This window comes from Hyla sarda, chromosome 4 (assembly GCF_029499605.1).
Source record: "Hyla sarda isolate aHylSar1 chromosome 4, aHylSar1.hap1, whole genome shotgun sequence".
Classification (NCBI taxonomy): domain Eukaryota; kingdom Metazoa; phylum Chordata; class Amphibia; order Anura; family Hylidae; genus Hyla; species Hyla sarda.
In genome coordinates, this window is record NC_079192.1 from 355,783,870 (window position 1) to 355,801,686 (window position 17,817).

At 43.7% G+C, this 17,817-nt stretch overlaps 1 protein-coding gene across 7 annotated transcripts in view; it reads right to left on the minus strand.

Annotated features, from left to right (window-relative positions):
* Nucleotides 1-17,817, minus strand: part of C4H5orf24 (chromosome 4 C5orf24 homolog) — a 130,217-nt gene that overhangs the window by 37,463 nt on the left and 74,937 nt on the right. For 5 of the 7 annotated variants that reach the window (XM_056516629.1, XM_056516626.1, XM_056516631.1 and 2 more), the window contains exon 2: nucleotides 4,203-4,440. In XM_056516629.1, coding sequence (XP_056372604.1) covers nucleotides 4,203-4,301 — 99 coding nt within the window. In that variant the 5' untranslated portion in view covers nucleotides 4,302-4,440. Of the gene's footprint in view, nucleotides 1-4,202; nucleotides 4,441-13,860; nucleotides 13,975-17,817 lie in introns of those variants that run through there. The other 2 variants (XM_056516627.1, XM_056516630.1) reach the window with 2 other exon arrangements.

The following is a 17,817-nucleotide window of genomic DNA, read 5'->3' on the forward strand; positions in this document are numbered from 1 at the left end:
AAATTTAGGGTAACACCAGAATTTTAGTGAAAATTTTTTTTTCTTCATTTTCCCATCCAACTTTAACAAAAATTCGTCAAACACCTGTGGGCACACTATACCCCATGTTACATTCCGTGAGGGGTGTAGTTTCCAAAATGGGGTCACATGTTAGCATTTATTTTTTGCATTTATGTCAGAACCAGCCACCCCTGTGCAAATCACCAATTTAGGCCTCAAACGTACATAGTGCACTATCACTCCTGATCCTTGTTGTGCGCCCGCAGAGCATTTTATGCCCACATATGGGGTATTTCTGTATTCAGGAGAAATTGCGTTACAAATTTTGGGGGTCTTTTTTTCCTTTTAATGCTTGTGAAAATAAAAAGTAAGTAACAATGTAGGGGAGTATATATGTAGTGTTTTAACCTTTATTTTGTGTTAGTGTAGTGTAGTGTTTTTAGGGTACATTCGCACTGGCGTGTTACGGTGAGTTTCCCGCTAGGAGTTTGCGCTGTGGCGAAATCTCATTGTAAACTCGCCCGTGCGAATGTACCCTGTACCTTCACATGGGGGGGGCAAACCTCCAGCTGTTTCAAAACTACAACTCCCAGCATATACTGACAGACCGTGCATGCAGGGAGTTGTACTTTTGTGACAGCTGGAGGAACATTGGTTGGAAAACCTAAAGTTTGGTTCTGTAATCTAACTCAGTATTTTCCAACCAGTGTGCCTCCAGCTGTTGCAAAACTACAACTCCCAGCATGTACTAATCGCTGAAGGGCTTGCTGGAAGATGTAGTTATGCAACAGCTGGAGGTACGTAACTACAACTCCCAGCATACAGAGACAGCTGTTTGCTGTTTGGAGATCAGTGTGCAGTGGTTTCTAAACTGTGGCCCTCCAGGTGTTGCAAAACTACGAATCCCAGCATGCCCACACCGCATACAGCTGTCTAGGCAAGCTGTGGGTTGTAGTTTTGCAACATCTGGAGGGCTACAGTTTAGAGACCACTGCATAGTGGTCCCAGACTGTAGCCCTCCAGATGTTGCTAGGCAACTCACCAGCTTCCGTAGGATCCAGAGAGCCGCATCGCCCGTCCTCTTCTGCCGCCGATCGCTACCCGCTGCCGCAACCGATGGGTAAGTGGACCTTTGGCGTCGGTACTCCTCTGTTTCCCCGTTCTGCCCTGCCTATTGTGGGTGGGCAAAACGGGAAGAGACGAAAGTTAACCCCCTCCCGCCCCCGATCTGCTATTGGTCGTCGCTTCTATACGACCAATAGCAGGGATAGGTGGAGTGGCACCGCTGCCACCTCACTCCGATCCCTTCAGGGGGATCTTGGGTGTCTTGGACAACCGCGTTCCCCCTTATTTTCCGAGTCACCATGAATTCACCGGCGATTTGCGGTGATCGCCGACATGGGGAGGGTCTGATGACCCCCCTGGGCATTTGTGCGGGGTGTCTGCTGATCAATATCAGCAGTCACCTCGGTCCGGTCCCCACCTGGCGGGGACCGAAATTCCCACGGGCGTACAGGTACGCCCTTGGTCCTTAATTACCAGGGAGCGAAGGCGTACCTGTATGCCTGTGGTCCCTAAGTGGTTAATATGAGCTTACCAAAAATCACCAATAATTCAATTTGGTAATGTTTTGCATTTCAACTGATTTCTTGTATTGTTTAGATTTTAAAAAATATATATTTTTAGTAAATAAGTCACTTTCTAAATGTTTACATTGCTCTATCTTTTGGACTAATTGATTCCTATCCCCCTCCACAGTTTATTTTTCTAAGCTGTCCCACCTACTATTTTTTTTTTCAAGTGTTTTACAAAGACCTCCACCAAGGAGCTTAAAGGGGTACTCCGGTGGAATTTTTTTTTTATCAACTGGTGCCAGAGAGCTTAACAGATTTGTAAATTACTTCCAATTAAAAATCTAAATCCTTCCAGTAAAGTGGTCCCTCAACATCCGTTACAAATGAACCATTATTTGTTGAAACCATCGTATGTTGAAGGATCCGTGCAATGTAAAGTATAGGACAGTGGTCTACAACCTGCGGACCTCCAGATGTTGCAAAACTACAACACCCAGCATGCGGACAGCCAATGGCTGTCCGGGCATGCTGGGAGTTGTAGTTTTGCAACATCTGGAGGTCCGCAGGTTGAAGACCACTGGTAGAGGAAGTTGTACTTCCCTGTCCCCGCCACTCTGGACCGTTACCGCTGCCCTGGATGTCGCCCTCCATCGCTGTCGCCGCGTCCCCGGGGTGTCCCCGACGCTCCGGTAAGGCCTCTGCTTCCCTGGCATCTTCTCTCTCTGTCGCCGCCATCACGTCGTTAAGCACGCCACTCCTATTGGATAACGGGACGGCGTGCGCAGCGACGTGATGACGACGGAGAGCGCTGACCATGCAGGGGATCCCAGAGAGGATGCGCCGGAGCCGCGAGGACAAGTAAGAGACCCTCACCGGATCACAAGGGGCACCGTAAACGGCTATCCAGCAGCAGCTGAAGCAGTCTGCGCTGCCGGATAGCCGTTTATGTGATGGCCCCGACATAGAAAAGCATCGTATGTTGATGCTGCCTTCAACATGCGATTGCCCCTGAGAGGCCATCGTATGTTGAAATGATCGTATTTCGGGGCCATCGTAGGTCGGGGGGGGGTCACTGTACTGGAATTCTGCTGCTGCTGAATTCTCCACAGGAAGTTGTATTTCATCCTAAAATGATTTTCAGTCTGACCACAGAGCTCTATGCTGACACTTGTGTCCATGTCAGGAACTGTCTAGAGTACATGAAAATCCCCATAGCCTACCTCTCCTGCTCTGGACAGTTCCTAATACGGACAGAGGTGTCAGCAGAGAGCACTGGGGTAAGGCAGAAAAGAAATTCAAAAAGAAAAGAACTTTCTCTGGAGCATACAGCAGCTAATAAGTACTGGAAGGATTAAGATTTTTAAATAGAAGTAATTCCCAAATCTGTAACTTTCTGGCGCCAGTTGATAAAAAAATAAAAAAATAAATTGTATTTCCACCAGAGTACCCCTTTAAGATCCCACTTCTATTTTGAAGGCCTTTTCTTGCCCCTCAGGATCATTAATCATTGTTTTCTGTTCAATATACTGAGTTTGATTAACTGTTATGATTGAAGTAGTGCATCAATATATCTAAGGGTATGGGCTGGTTTACGGCGATTTTTTTGGCTGCGAGGCTGAGCCATGGAAGATTATCTGCAGCAGATTACAGTGACTTATAGTGATATACAGTGAATAAATTCTGCTGCGGAAAATAAAGATGCGTAAAACTTGCTGTTAACTCGCCTGTGTGAATGTAAAGCTACTTTCACACTATGGTTCATAAATCCGTTATAAAACATCCGTTATATTCAATTCTATACTGATTTAACAAATGTTATATAATGGATGAATAAAACGATTATAACGGATGAATAGATTTCTAACGCCCGTTAATTAAACGGATAAATGTTTATCCGTTAATACCTTATTATTAACGTCCGTTATATTCACCTTTGTATGACCTCTCCCTACCTGCACACCTTGCAACAGCTGAAGCTCCTCCTCCTACCTGAAGGGGAGGGTATAAAAGGATGCCACAATGATCCTGCCGCAGTCTGCATTTCAGCATTGAGAGGGTGAGTACTATCGGTTGCTTTGGGGGGGGGCAGGAGGGTGCACTACTCTGCCTCCTGGAGGGGGGGGGGGGTGCAGGAGGGTACACTGCTCTGGTTCTTGGGCTGTTAATAGAGCGCTGTTGAAGTGCTATCAGGGGTGCTATCAGGCGGATGGCGGCGGATGAGTACGGATACCCAGAACAGACCATACTGCTGCCTCCTGCTGTCTGACCAGGAAGTAGAGGGGGTGTGACAGGGAGTGTGAGCACTACTCAACTTTCCCATGTGACTTCAGTAGTGTTTAGTCTCTACTGAGCATGCTTAGTAGCACTAACGGACATGAAAAACTAAAATCTGCATTCTCATTTGTGTAGGGCTTTAGGGGTGCTGTACTGACTTTAGTTTTTTTTCACATCTTCTACACTGTGGCATTTTTTCTTTAAAGATTTCTTTAATGTCTTTATAAACATACAGAAACTGTACAAATGGCAGTAAACTTATAACTCATAATACCAAATTACAAAATGCAACTTATAACTGTTAAATAAGAATTACAAAAATCAAACAGTGGTATCCTCTAAATGGTAACCTGCCTTGATATTTTGTTCATCCAGAAAAAATGGATCGCAAAAACCAGGGTGGGTAAATGATTCACGTACATGCACTCCAGGCAGATCCTGACGTCGAAACATGGCAATGTCAAATAGACTGTAGTTAGAAGAAATCCAGAATAATGTACACGCCCACAGTCTGATGTTCTAATGAAGTGCAGTCAGCAAATGGCCACATAAAATGCATAAGGGCAACCAACTTCTGGGTACAGATTTCAACCTGTATAAAAAAGAGAAAAAATGTTTAATTTTATTTTTTTATTTTTATAATTAACAACTGCAATATACTCTATACTAAAAGCACATTTTATATACATATATATATATATATATATATATATACACACATATATATATATATATACACACATATATATACATATATACACACATATATATACATATATACACACATATATATACATATATACACATATATATATACATATATATACACATATATATACACATATATATACATATACATATATATACATATACATATACATACATATACATATACATACATATACATATACATACATATACATATACATATACACACATATATATATATATACATATACACATATATATATATATACATATATATATATATATATATACACACCGTATATACTCGAGTATAGGCCGAGTTTTTCAGCACGATTTTTCGTGCTGAAAACACCCCCCTCGGCTTATACTCGAGTGAACTCCCCCACCCGCAGTGGTCTTCAACCTGCGGACCTCCAGAGGTTTCAAAACTACAACTCCCAGCAAGCCCGGGCAGCCATCGGCTGTCCGGGCTTGCTGGGAGTTGTAGTTTTGAAACCTCCGGAGGTCCGCAGGTTGAAGACCACTGCGGCCTTCAACATCATCCAGCCCCCTCTCACCCCCTTTAGTTCTGAGTACTCACCTCCGCTCGGCGCTGGTCCTGCAGGACTGTCCGGTGAGGAGGTGGTCCGGTGGGATACTGGTTCCGGGCTGCTATCTTCACCGGGGAAGCCTCTTCTAAGCGCTTCGGGCCCGGCCTCAGAATAGTCACGTTGCCGTGACAACGACGCATAGGTGCGTTCATTGCCAACGTACTCCTGCGTCATTGTCAAGGCAACGCCTCTATTCCGGGCCGGAAGCGCGGAGAAGAGGCGCCCCCGGTGAAGATAGCAGCCCGGACCACCTCCTCACCGGACAGCCCTGCAGGACCGGACCAGCGCCGAGCGGAGGTGAGTACTCAGAACTAAAGGGGGGTGAGAGGGGGCTGGATGATGTTGAAGGCCGCAGTGGTCTTCAACCTGCGGACCTCCGGAGGTTTCAAAACTACAACTCCCAGCAAGCCCGGACAGCCGATGGCTGCCCGGGCTTGCTGGGAGTTGTAGTTTTGAAACCTCTGGAGGTCCGCAGGTTGAAGACCACTGAGGGCGAATGATGAGAAGAGGATGATGAAGGGGGGGTGTGGGGATGATGAAGGGGGGTGGGGATGATGAAGGGGGGATGTGTGGGATGATAAGGGGATGATGAAGGGGGGATGTGCGGGATGATAAGGGGATGATGAAGGGGGGATGTGTGGGATGATAAGGGGATGATGAAGGGGGGGATGTGTGGGATAAGAGGATGATGAAGGGGGGATGTGTGGGATGATGACAAGGGGATGATGATGAGGATGTTAATGACGGGTCTGGATGATGACAGGGGGGGATGAGGTATTTCCCACCCTAGGCTTATACTCGAGTCAATAACTTTTCCTGGGATTTTGGGTTGAAATTAGGGGTCTCGGCTTATACTCGGGTCGGCTTATACTCGAGTATATACGGTATATATATATATATATATATATATATATATATATATATATATATATATATATATATATATACGGTATATATATATATATATATATATATATATATATATATATATATATATATATATGGGAATATGCAAATCAGCTCATTACATCACCTTTTCAGGCGATGTTCCCTGGTATCAGCTTAGCTCCAGTTACGGAATATCAAGAGCTAATCGGGATTAATGCCAAGCCAGAACTCTCCCTCTCTCTCGGGATTAATGCCTACCCAGAATGTCTGCGGAGTGCTTAGTGGCCCTTGAAAGCTCCGTCACACCAGGAGTGGTGAACTCTCCCTGAGTTAAATACTCATCCCGTTTAGTTTATATTATTATATACACACACACACACACACCACTAACTGGTAAGTCATCTGACAATTCATGCATTCAGAATTATTTCTGCACTCAATACTCCATATTAAGAATGTGAAAATATAATTTTCGAAATTTTTGCCAATTTATTAAAACTTTAAAACTAAAACTTGCATGGACATGCCGAAGCACTGCAAAGATAATCATCCGTAAATGTTGGCACCCCTGAAATTTTTCAAGAAAATTAATAATTTTTTACAGAAAAGGACTGCAGTAACACATGTTTTGTATACACGTTTATTGCCTTTGTGTTTATTGGAACTAAACCAATAAAGGGAGGAAAAAAGCTAATTGCACATAAAGGCCCTCACTTACTATTGCAAACCAGACATGTTTTGTCAGGTTTGTGTGCCAGATTCTGGCGCATTGCGCCAGAAATTCTGTCTGCACCAGAATTTGCGCCAGAATTGAAAAAATAAACCCTGATTAAGGCTGGGTTCACATCACTTTTTCTCCCATACAGGAGCACATACGGCAGGGGGGAGCTAAAACCTCGCACTGCCGTATGCCTTTCTATGCGCTCCCGTATGCAATTCATTTCAATGAGCCGGCCGGAGTGAAACGTTCGGTCCGGTCGGCTCATTTTTGCGCTGTATGCACTTTTTCGCCGGACCTAAAACTGTGGTCAATACGGCGCAAAAATGAGCCGACCGGACCGAACGATTCACTCCGGCCAGCTCATTGAAACTAATTACATACGGGAGCGCATAGAAAGGCATACCGGAGCGCAAGGTTTTAAGCTCCCCCCTGCCGTATGCGCTCCCGTAGGGGAGAAAATGTGATGTGAACCAGCCCTAACTCTCCATTTTGCATGAAGAAAACTCGAAAAAGGGGGACATGGCTGTCGGGGAAATGGGGCGTGGTCACAAAAAGGGGCGTGTTCCCGACATTTTTCACACAAAGCCAACATATTTAGGCTAAGTTTCCACTTGTTTTTTTCTGGCAGTTTTTGGAAAACTGTCACTGCAGTTTTAGAGCCAAAGAGAGAAATGTATTCAAAAGGAATAGGACATTTAAAGGAAGGACTTACACTTCTCCTCCCTTATGGATCCACTTCTGACTTTGGCTCAAAAACTGCAGTGGCAGTTTTTCAAAAACTGCCAGAAAAAAACCCAAAAACAAGTGGAAACTTATATGAAAATTGGGTATATACAATGTATATACTGTGTACGAGTTTCCTCAAATCTGGGCTTATGTATTGTATTAAATACTAGAATTGGGTTTGTGTGATATGGATAAATATGTATGGACCATATAAATATGTGATGATGTCTATATGGATTTTAATGTGTGTATAGAAGTGTGTATGTGTGTGTAAATGTTATGTTTCGAGATATATATATATATATATATATATATGATATATTGTGATATTAAAAAGATTGTAGGAGATTCAGTGTGATCATAAGACATTTATTAACCCCTTAAGGACACAGCTCATTTTCACCTTAAGGACGCAGGCCTTTTTTGCAAATCTGACCACTGTCACTTTAAGCATGAATAACTCTGGGATGCTTTTACCTTTCATTCTGATTCAGAGAAAGCTTTTTCGTGACATATTCTACTTTATGTTAGTGGTAAAATTTCGGCGATACTTGCATAATTTCTTGGTGAAAAATTTCAAAATTTCATGAAAAATTAGAAATTGTTGCTTTTTTTTTTTTTTACTTTGAAACTCTCTGCTTATAAGGAAAATGGAAATCCCAAATAAATTATATATTGATTCACATATACAATATGTCTACTTTGTGTTTGCATCATTAAGTTGACATGTTTTTACTTTTGGAAGACATCAGAGGGCTTCAAAGTATAGCAGCAATTTTCCAATTTTTCACAAAATGTTCAAAATCGGAATTTTAAAAGGGACCAGTTCAGTTTTGAAGTGGATTTGAGGGGTCTTCATATTAGAAATACCCCACAAATGACCCCATTATAAAAACTGCACCCATCAACGTATTCAAAATGACATTCAGTAAGTGTGTTAACCCTTTAGGTGTTACACAGGAATAGCAGCAAAGTGAAGGAGAAAATTCAAAATCTTCCTTTTTTCCACTCGCATGTTCTTGTAGACCCAGTTTTTGAATTTTTACAAGGGGTAAAAGGAGAAAAATCTTCCTAAAATTTGTAACCCAATTTCTCTCGAGTAAGGAGATACCTCATATGTGTATGTCAAGTGTTCTGTGGGTGCAGAAGGGAAGGAGTGACAATAGGATTTTGGAGGGTGAATTTTTCTGAAATGGTTTTTGGGAGGCATGTCACATTTAGGAAGCCCCTATGGTGCCAGAACAGCAAGAAAACCCCCACATGGCATACTATTTTGGAAACTACACCCCTCAGGGAACATAACAAGGGGTCCAGTGAGCCTTAACACTCCACAGGTGTTTGACTACTTTTCGTTAAAGTTGGACGTGTAAATTAATTTATTTATTTTTCTCACTAAAATGCAGTTTTTCCCCAAATTTTACATTTCTACAAGGGGTAATAGGAGAAAATGCCCCCCAAAATTTGTAACCCCATTTCTTCTGAGTATGGAAATACCCCATGTGTGGACTAAAAGTGCTCTGCTGGCGCATTACAATGCTCCGAAGAGAAGGAGCGCCATTGAGCTTATGGAGAGAGAATTTGGTTGGAATAGAAGTCGGGGCCTTGTGCATTTACACAGACCCTCGTGGTGCCAGAACAGTGGACCCCCCACATGTGACCCCATTTTGGAAACTACACCCCCCACAGAATTTAATAAGGGGTGCAGTGAGCATTTACACCCCACTTGCTTTTGACAGATCCTTGGAACAGTGGGCTGTGCAAATAAAAAATAAATGTTTTCATTTTCACAGACCACTGTTCCAAAAATCTGTCAGACACCTGTGGGGCGTAAAAGCTCACTGTACCCCTTATTACATTCTGTGAGGGGTGTAGTTTCCAAAATGGGGTCACATGTGGGGGGGGGGGGTCCATTGTTCTGGCACTATAGGGGCTTTGTAAACACACATGGCCTTGAATTCCGGACAAATTTTTTCTCCAAAATCCCAATGGCACTCCTTCTCTTCTGAGCATTGTAGTTCGCCCGCAGAGCACTTTACATCCACATATGGGGTATGTTCTTACTCAGAAGAAATGGGGTTACAAATTTTGGGGGGCTTTTTTCCTATTTCCCCTTGTGAGAATGAAAAATTTAGGGTAACACCAGCATTTGTGTGAAAAAAATTTTTTTTTTCATTTTCCCATCAAACTTTAATGTAAATTCGTAAAACACCTGTGGGGTGTTAAGGCTCACTATACCCCTTGTTACGTTCCGTGAGGGGTGTAGTTTCCAAAATGGGGTCACATGTGGGTATTTATTTTTTTGCGTTTATGTCAGAACCGCTGTAAAATCAGCCACCCCTGTGCAAATCACCAATTTAGGCCTCAAATCTACATAGTGCGCTCTCACTCCTGAGCCATGTTGTGCACCCGCAGAGCATTTTACGCCCACATATGGGGTATTTCCGTACTCAGGAGAAATTGCATTACAAATTTTAGGGTCTTTTTTTCCTTTTAATGCTTGTGAAAATAAAAAGTATGGGGCAACACCAGTATGTTAGTGTAAATGGTTTTATTTTTTTTACACTAACAAGCTGGTGCAGCCCCCAACTTTTCCTTTTCATAAGGGGTAAAAGGAGAAAAAGCCCACCAAAATTTGTAGTGCAATTTCTCCCGAGTATGGAAATACCCCATATGTGCCCTAAACTGTTTCCTTGAAATACGACAGGGCTCCGAAGTGAGAGCTCCATGCGCATTTGAGGACTAAATTAGGGATTGCATAGGGATTGCATAGGGATGGACATAGTGGTATTCTATGCCAGTGATTCCCAAACAGGGTGCCTCCAGCTGTTGCTAAACTCCCAGCATGCCTGGATAGTCAGTGGCTGTCCAGAAATGCTGGGAGTTGTTGTTTTGCAACAGCTGGAGGCTCTGTTTTGGAAACACTGCCGTACGATATGTTTTTTATTTTTATTGGGGGGACAATGTAAGTGGGTGTATATGTTGTGTTTTACCCTTTATTTTGTGTAAGTGTAGCATTGTGTTTTACAGTGAGTTTCCCGCTAGGAGTTTGCGCTGCGGCAGAAAATTTGCCGCAGCTCAAACTTGAAGAAGGAAACTTACTGTAAACCTGCCTGTGTGAATGTACCCTGTACAGCTGTTTCAAAACTACTTTTGCAACAGCTGGAGGCACACTGGCTGTAAAACCTTCAGTTAGGTTCTGTTACCTAATTCAGTATTTTCCAACCAGGGTGCCTCCAGCTGTTGCAAAACTACAACTCCCAGCATGTACTGATTGCCGAAGGGCATGCTGGGAGATGTAGTTATGCAACAGCTGGAGGTACGCAGCTACAACTCCCAGCATGCCGAGAAAGCTGTTTGGGCATGCTGGGATTTGCAGTTTTGCAACATCTGGAGGGCTACAGTTTAGAGACTACCGCACACTGATCTCCAAACTGTGGCCCTCCAGATGTTGCAAAACTACAAATCCCAGCATGCCCAGACAGCAATTGGCTGTCTGGGCATGCTGGGAGATGTAGTTTTACAACAGCTGGAGGCACACAAGTACAACTCCTAGCATGCCCAGACAGCCGTTTGCAGCCGGGCATGCTGGGAGTTGTAGTTTTGCAAGATCTGGAGAACCACAGTTTGGAGACCACTGGGTAGTGGTCTCCAAACTGTGATCCTCCAGATCTTGCAAAACTACAACTCCCGGCATGCCCAGACAGGCATTGGCTGTCTGAGCATGCTGGGAGTTGTAGTTTTGAAACATCTGAAGGATCAAAGTTTGGCAACCACTACACAGTGGTCTCTAAACAGTGGTCCTCCAGATGTTTCTAAACTACAACTCCCAGCATGCCCAGACAGCCAATGCCTGTCTGGGCATGCCGGGAGTTGTAGTTTTGAAACATCTGGAGCATCACTCACCGGCCAGTCAGATCCCGCCGCAGCCTGCAGGATCCTCCACCGGGTAAGCAAGGACTTATTCCCTCTGTGCCCCGCTCTCCCCGGACTTCCACATGTGGGCGGAGGTCTGGCAGCGGCGATTGAGCGTGCGTGGCGATGGCGTGCGTGGGCATTTACCCCCGCCATCGCCGCTGCCAGACCTCCGGATCGCCGCTGTCGGACACTGTATTAATTCCTGGCCCCTGCAAGGGCCCTGCCGGGGTAGGTGATTATAACTGTATTTAATAAATGTTTTATGATCACACTTTGAGATGAGCGAACTTACAGTAAATTCGATTTGTCACGAACTTCTCGGCTCGGCGGTTGCTGACTTTTCCTGCATAAATAAGTTCAGCTTTCAGGTGCTCCCAGATACAGTCCTAGGAGACTCTTTCCTAGGACTGTATCCACCTTTTCCAGCCCACCGGAGCACTGGAAAGCTGAACTAATTTATGCAGGAAAAGTCAGCAACTTCCGAGCTGAGAAGCTCGTGAAGAATCGAATTTACTGTAAGTTCGCTCATCTCTAATCACACTGAATCTTCTACAATCTTTTTAATATCACATTTACATACACACACTTCTATACACACATTAAAATCCATATAGACATCATCACATATTTATATGGTCCATACATATTTATCCATATCACACAAACCCAATTCTAGTATTTAATACAATACATAAGCCCAGATTTGAGGAAACACGTACACACAGTATATACATTGTATATACACAATTTTCATATATTTATCCAGGTAGTACGGGCTACACAACCTTCACGCTAGTACTCGGCTGGCAAATATCCCATATAATCACTGTCTTGGTTGTAGCTACCTACTTTTTTAAATTTATTTACACATTTTTAAGTGGAAACTTAGCCTAAGGTTTCCACAGAAAATGTGGTCGATTTCAGCTGAGGAAAACCTTACAGATCAGAGAATGTGTAAAAAAAAAATAATAAAAAAAAAAGCAAAATGTAGGGAAAGTGGAAAATGTAGGGAAACCTTAGTAAATACTGTGGAAAATAAATTTTAGGGAATTAACCCCTTAAGGAAGCAGGGTTTTTCAGTTTTTGCACTTTTGTTTTTTCCTCCTTACCTTTTAAAAATCATTACCCTTTCAATTTTCCACCTAAAAATCCATATTATGGCTTATTTTTTGCGTCACCAATTCGACTTTGCAGTGAGTCATTTTACCCAAAAATTCACAGCGGAACGGGAAAAAAATAATAATTGTGCGACAAAATCAAAAGAAAAAACGCCATTTTGTAACTTTTGGGGGCTTCCATTTCTACGCAGTGCATATTTCTGTAAAAATTACACCTTATTATTCTGTAGGTCCAATGGTTAAAATGGTACCCTACTTATATAGGTTGGATATTGTCGTACTTCGGAAAAAAAATAACTACATGCAGGAAAATGTATACGTTTAAAAATGTCCTCTTTTGACCCCTATAACTTTTATTTTTCTACGTATAGGGCGGTATGAGGACTCATTTTTTGCGCAGTGATCGGAAGTTTTTATCGGTACCATTTTTGTTTTGATCAGACTTTTTGATCACTTTTTATAAATTTTTTAATGGTATAAAAAGTGACCAAAAATACGCCTTTTTGAACTTTGGAATTTTTTTACGTGTACGCCATTGACAGTGCGGTTTAATTAACAATATATTTTTATAGTTCGAACATTTACGCACGCGGCGATACCACATGTTTATTTTTATTTACACTGTTTTATTTAATGGGAAAAGGGGGGTGATTCAAACTTTTATTATTAGGGAAGGGGTTAAATGACCTTTGTTAACTTTTTTTTTTTGCAGTGTTATAGCTCCCATAGGGACCTATAACACTGCACACACTCATCTATGCTGATCCCTGCAAATCCATAGCTTAGCACGGATCAGTGAGATTGGGGCTTGATTGCTCAAGCCTGTAGCTCAGGCTTGGAGCAATCAATCGACGATCGGACGAAGCGGAGACAAGTAAGGAGACCTCTGCCTGCGTCCCAGCTGATCGGAACATCGTGATTTTATCATGATGTCCCGATCAGCCCAACTGAGCTGCCGGGAAGCATTTACTTTCGCTTTCAGATGCGGCGGTCAACTTTGATCGCTGAAGGGTTAACAGCGCGCGGCACAACGATCGATGCCGCGCGCAGTTAGCCCAGGGTCCCGGCTATGATAAGCAGCCGGGACTGACCTGGTGTGATGCGGGGTCCAGGTGTGACCCCGCTTTAAACACCGGGAACGGGTACGCCCTACGTCCTTAAGAGGTCAAAAAAAACACAAAGAAACCTACACTCCACTCTTAGTAAATAAGGGCCAATGTCACACCAAACTCCAAAAATGGGCTGGACAAAATTATTAGCACCCTTAACTTAATATTTGGTTGCACACCCTTTGGAAAAAATAATTGAAATCAGTCGCTTCCTATAATCATCAATAAGCTTCTTACACTTCTCAGCCGGAATGTTGGACTGCCTTTGCAAACTGCTCCAGGTCTCTCTTATTGGAAGGGCGCCTTTTCCCAACAGCAATTTTAAGATATCTCCCAAGGTGTTCAATGGGATTTAGATCTGGACTCATTGCTGGCCACTTCAGAGCTCTCCAGCACTTTGTGGGAAATTTATCAAAAACTGTCCAGAGGAAAAGTTGCCCAGTTGCCCATAGCAACCAATCAGATCACTTTCATTTTGCAGAGGCCTTGTTAAAAATGAAAGATGATATCTGATTGGTTGCTATGGGCAACTTTTGATAATTATCCCCCTTTGTTTCCATCCATTTCTGGGTGCTTTTTGATCTATGTTTGGGTTTACTGTCTTGCTGGAAGACCCAAGATCTTGGACACAAACCCAGCTTTCTGACACTGGGCTGTACAGTGCGACTCAAAATCCGTTGGTAATCCTCAGATTTCATGATGCCTTGCAAATATTCAAGACACTCAGTGGCAGCAAAACAACCCCAAAACTAGGGATCGACCGATATCGTTTTTTTAGGGCCGATACCGATAATCGCTGCAGGTTAGGGCCGATAGCCGATAGCTTATACCGATATTCTGGTATAAGTTATCGGCTATTTATCCCCCCGCGACACCGCTGCAGATCATTGATTTAAAGCGGGCACTTTAAATCAATGAACTGCAGCGGCTTTTGCAGTGCCATAGACCGCCGCCGCCACCCGCTTCTCTCCCCCTGCCTGTCCGGAGGTCCTCCTGAGTCCCATCACTGCGACCGCCCCGCCCCCCCCCCCCCGGCCCCATTGCCTCCCCCATCCCCGGTTTTATAATTACCTGTTCCCGGGGTCCACTCTACATCTGGCTCTGGTGGCGTTCTCCTGAGCTGTCACTGTGCGCACTGACGGTGAAGTCACGTCGCGTCACTCATCATTGCGCACAGCGACGCAGCAGGACGCAGCAGGAGCCAGAAGTAGCGTGGACCCCGGGAACAGGTAATTATAAAACCGGGGATGGGGGAGGCAATGGGGCCGGGGCGGTGGGGGGTGCGATGCGGTGCGGTGGGCGGGACATTATCGGATTATCAGCAAGGTAATTGCAGATACCGATAATGCCCAAAATCGTGATTATCTGCCGATAATATTGGCCAAACAGATAATCGGTCGATCCCTACCCAAAACATAATTGAACCTCCACCATATTTCACTGTAGGTACTGTGATCTTTCCTTTGTAGGCCTCATTCCGTTTTTTGGTAAATAGTAGAATGATGTGCTTTACCAAAAAGCTCTATCTTGGTCTCATCTTTCCACAAGAAGTTTTCCAAGAAGGATTTTGGCTTACTCAAGTTCATTTTGGCAAAATGTAGTCTTGCTTTTTTATGTCTCCTGCCATAGAGTTTCATTTAAATGTCGACGGATAGTTTGTGCTGACGCTCCCTGAGCCTGCAGGACAGCTTGAATATCTTTGGAACTTGTTTAGGGCTGCTTATCCACCATCCGGACTCTCCTGCATTGACACCTTTCATCATTTTTTCCTCTTTCGTCCATGCCCAGGGAGATTTGCTACAGTGCTATGGGTTGCAAACTTCTTGATAATGTTGCGCACCGTGGACAATGGCAAATCTAGATCTCTGTAGATGGACTTGTAAATCTTGAGATTGTTAATATTTTTCCACAATTTTGGTTCTCAAGTCCTCAGACAGTTCCCTTCTCCTCTTTCTGTTGTCAATGCTTAGTGTGGCACACACAGACACACAATGCAAAGACAAAGTGAACCTCTCTCCTTTTTATCTGCTTTCAGGTGTGCTTTTTATATTTCCCACACCTGTAAGGGTGCCAATAATTTTGTTCTGCCCATTTTTGGAGTTTGGTGTTACATTGTGTCCAATTTGCTTTTTTTCCTCCCTTTTTGGTTTAGCTCCAATACACACAAAGGGAATAAACATATGTATAGCAAAAAATGTGTTACTGCAATCTTTTTCTGGGAGAAATACTTCAGGGGGTGCCAACATTTACGGCCATGACTGTATGTGGCCAACTGTGTTCAGACCCTTGCGAAGACACTTATTTCTCGTGATCATTTTTAAGATGCTATAACTAATTGAATTGATTGTACATGGTTTGGTAAAAAAAAACGCCCAAGCTGGGAAAGAAAACAGGAAAATAACTGCCTATAGAGCTTAGGTACAGGATTGTGTGGAGCCACGGATCTTGAGAAGGTGACAAAAAAATTATTCTGCACTGAAAGTTCTCAAGAGCACAGAGGCCTCTAAATTTTCTGGAAGAAGTTTGGAAAAAAACAGGACTCTTCCTAGAGCTGGCTGCCCCACCAAACGAAGTATCCTAAAGGAGGAACAAGATTCTCTGTTAAGACGAAACCAAGATTAAAGTTTTTGCCCTCAATTTTAAGAGTTATTTCTGGAGGAAATCAAGCAAATCAGGCACTGCTTATCACCTGCACAATACCATCCCTACAATAAAGCATTATGGTGGCAGTATCATGCAGTGTTTTTCAGTAGCTGGGACAGAGAGACTGGTCAGGGCTGAGGGGAAGCTATATGAAGCAAAACAGAGAGTGCTCTGCACTACAAACTGGGCTAAAGGTTCACCTTCCAACAAGACTCACAGTAGCAGCTTAAAGGGGTACTCCGGTGCTTACACATCTTTTCCCCTATCCAAAGGATAGGGGATAAGATGCCTGATCGCGGGAGTCCCGCCGCTGGGGACCCCCGGGATCTTGCACGCAGCACCCCGTTTGTAATCAGTCCCGGAGCGTATTCGCTCCGGGTCTGATTACAGGTGACCACCGGGCCGGCGGCGTGTGACGTCACGCTCCACCCCTCAATGCAAGCCTACGAGAGGGGGCTTGACAGCTTTCACGCCCCATCCCATAGGCTTGCATTGAGGGGCGGAGGCGTGACATCACACGCTGCCGGCCCGGTGGTCGCCGGTAATCAGACCCGGAGTGAACACGCTCCGGGGACTGATTACAAACGGGGTGCCACGTGCAAGATCCCGGGGGTCCCCAGCGGCGGGACTCCCGCGATCAGGCATCTTATCCCCTATCCTTTGGATAGGGGAAAAGATGTGTAAGCACCGGAGTACCCCTTTAACAATTCTGAATGTCCTTGTTGTTGTTGTAATTAAATGTAAGTATGTTGTTGTCAATGTAATAATTATAAGTGATAAAAATTTTAGAAAAAATGATAAGTTTATTGTTCATTGCAAAAGAATTTACATTTTCCAGTATCCCGTTAGGTTGTCTCGAGCCTGGATACACTATGAGATACGGTGTTAAAGGGGTATTCCAGAAAAAAAAAAATGTTTCATATCAACTGGCTCCAGAAAGTTAAATTACTTTCATTAAAACATATTAATCCTTCCAGTACTCATCAGCTGCTGAAGTTGAGTTGTTATTTGCTGTCTGACAACAGTGCTCTCTGCTGACACCTGTCTGTCTGTCTCAGGAACTGTCCAGAGTATGAGAGGTTTGCTATGGGGATTTTCTCCTATTCTGGACAGTTCCTGAGACAGAGATGTCAGAAGAGAGCACTGTTGCCAGACAGAAAACAACAACTCAACTTCAGCAGCTGATAAGTACTGGAAGGATTACGATTTTTTAATAGAAGTAATTTAACGTTCTGGAGCCAGTTGATATGAACATTTTTTTTTTCACTGGAATACCCCTTTAAGCACAGAGGCATACAGGTTCTGTATAGCATCCTGCAGCCCATTTGCCCACAGATGTTGCAACTGGACCTGCTGATCCTGCACACTCACTGGCTGACTAAGCTGGCTCACCAAAAATGCTAGATTGGCGATAAAATCTGCTGACCAGGCCGGCCAAGGAAGTATTGCAATTTGGAGGAGGCATCCCTTGGAAACCCTTTCTGGTGTGGTCAAGCATTATCCAGCTGAAAAATGCCATTTAGAAGGAAACATGTAGCCGCATGATGTCCT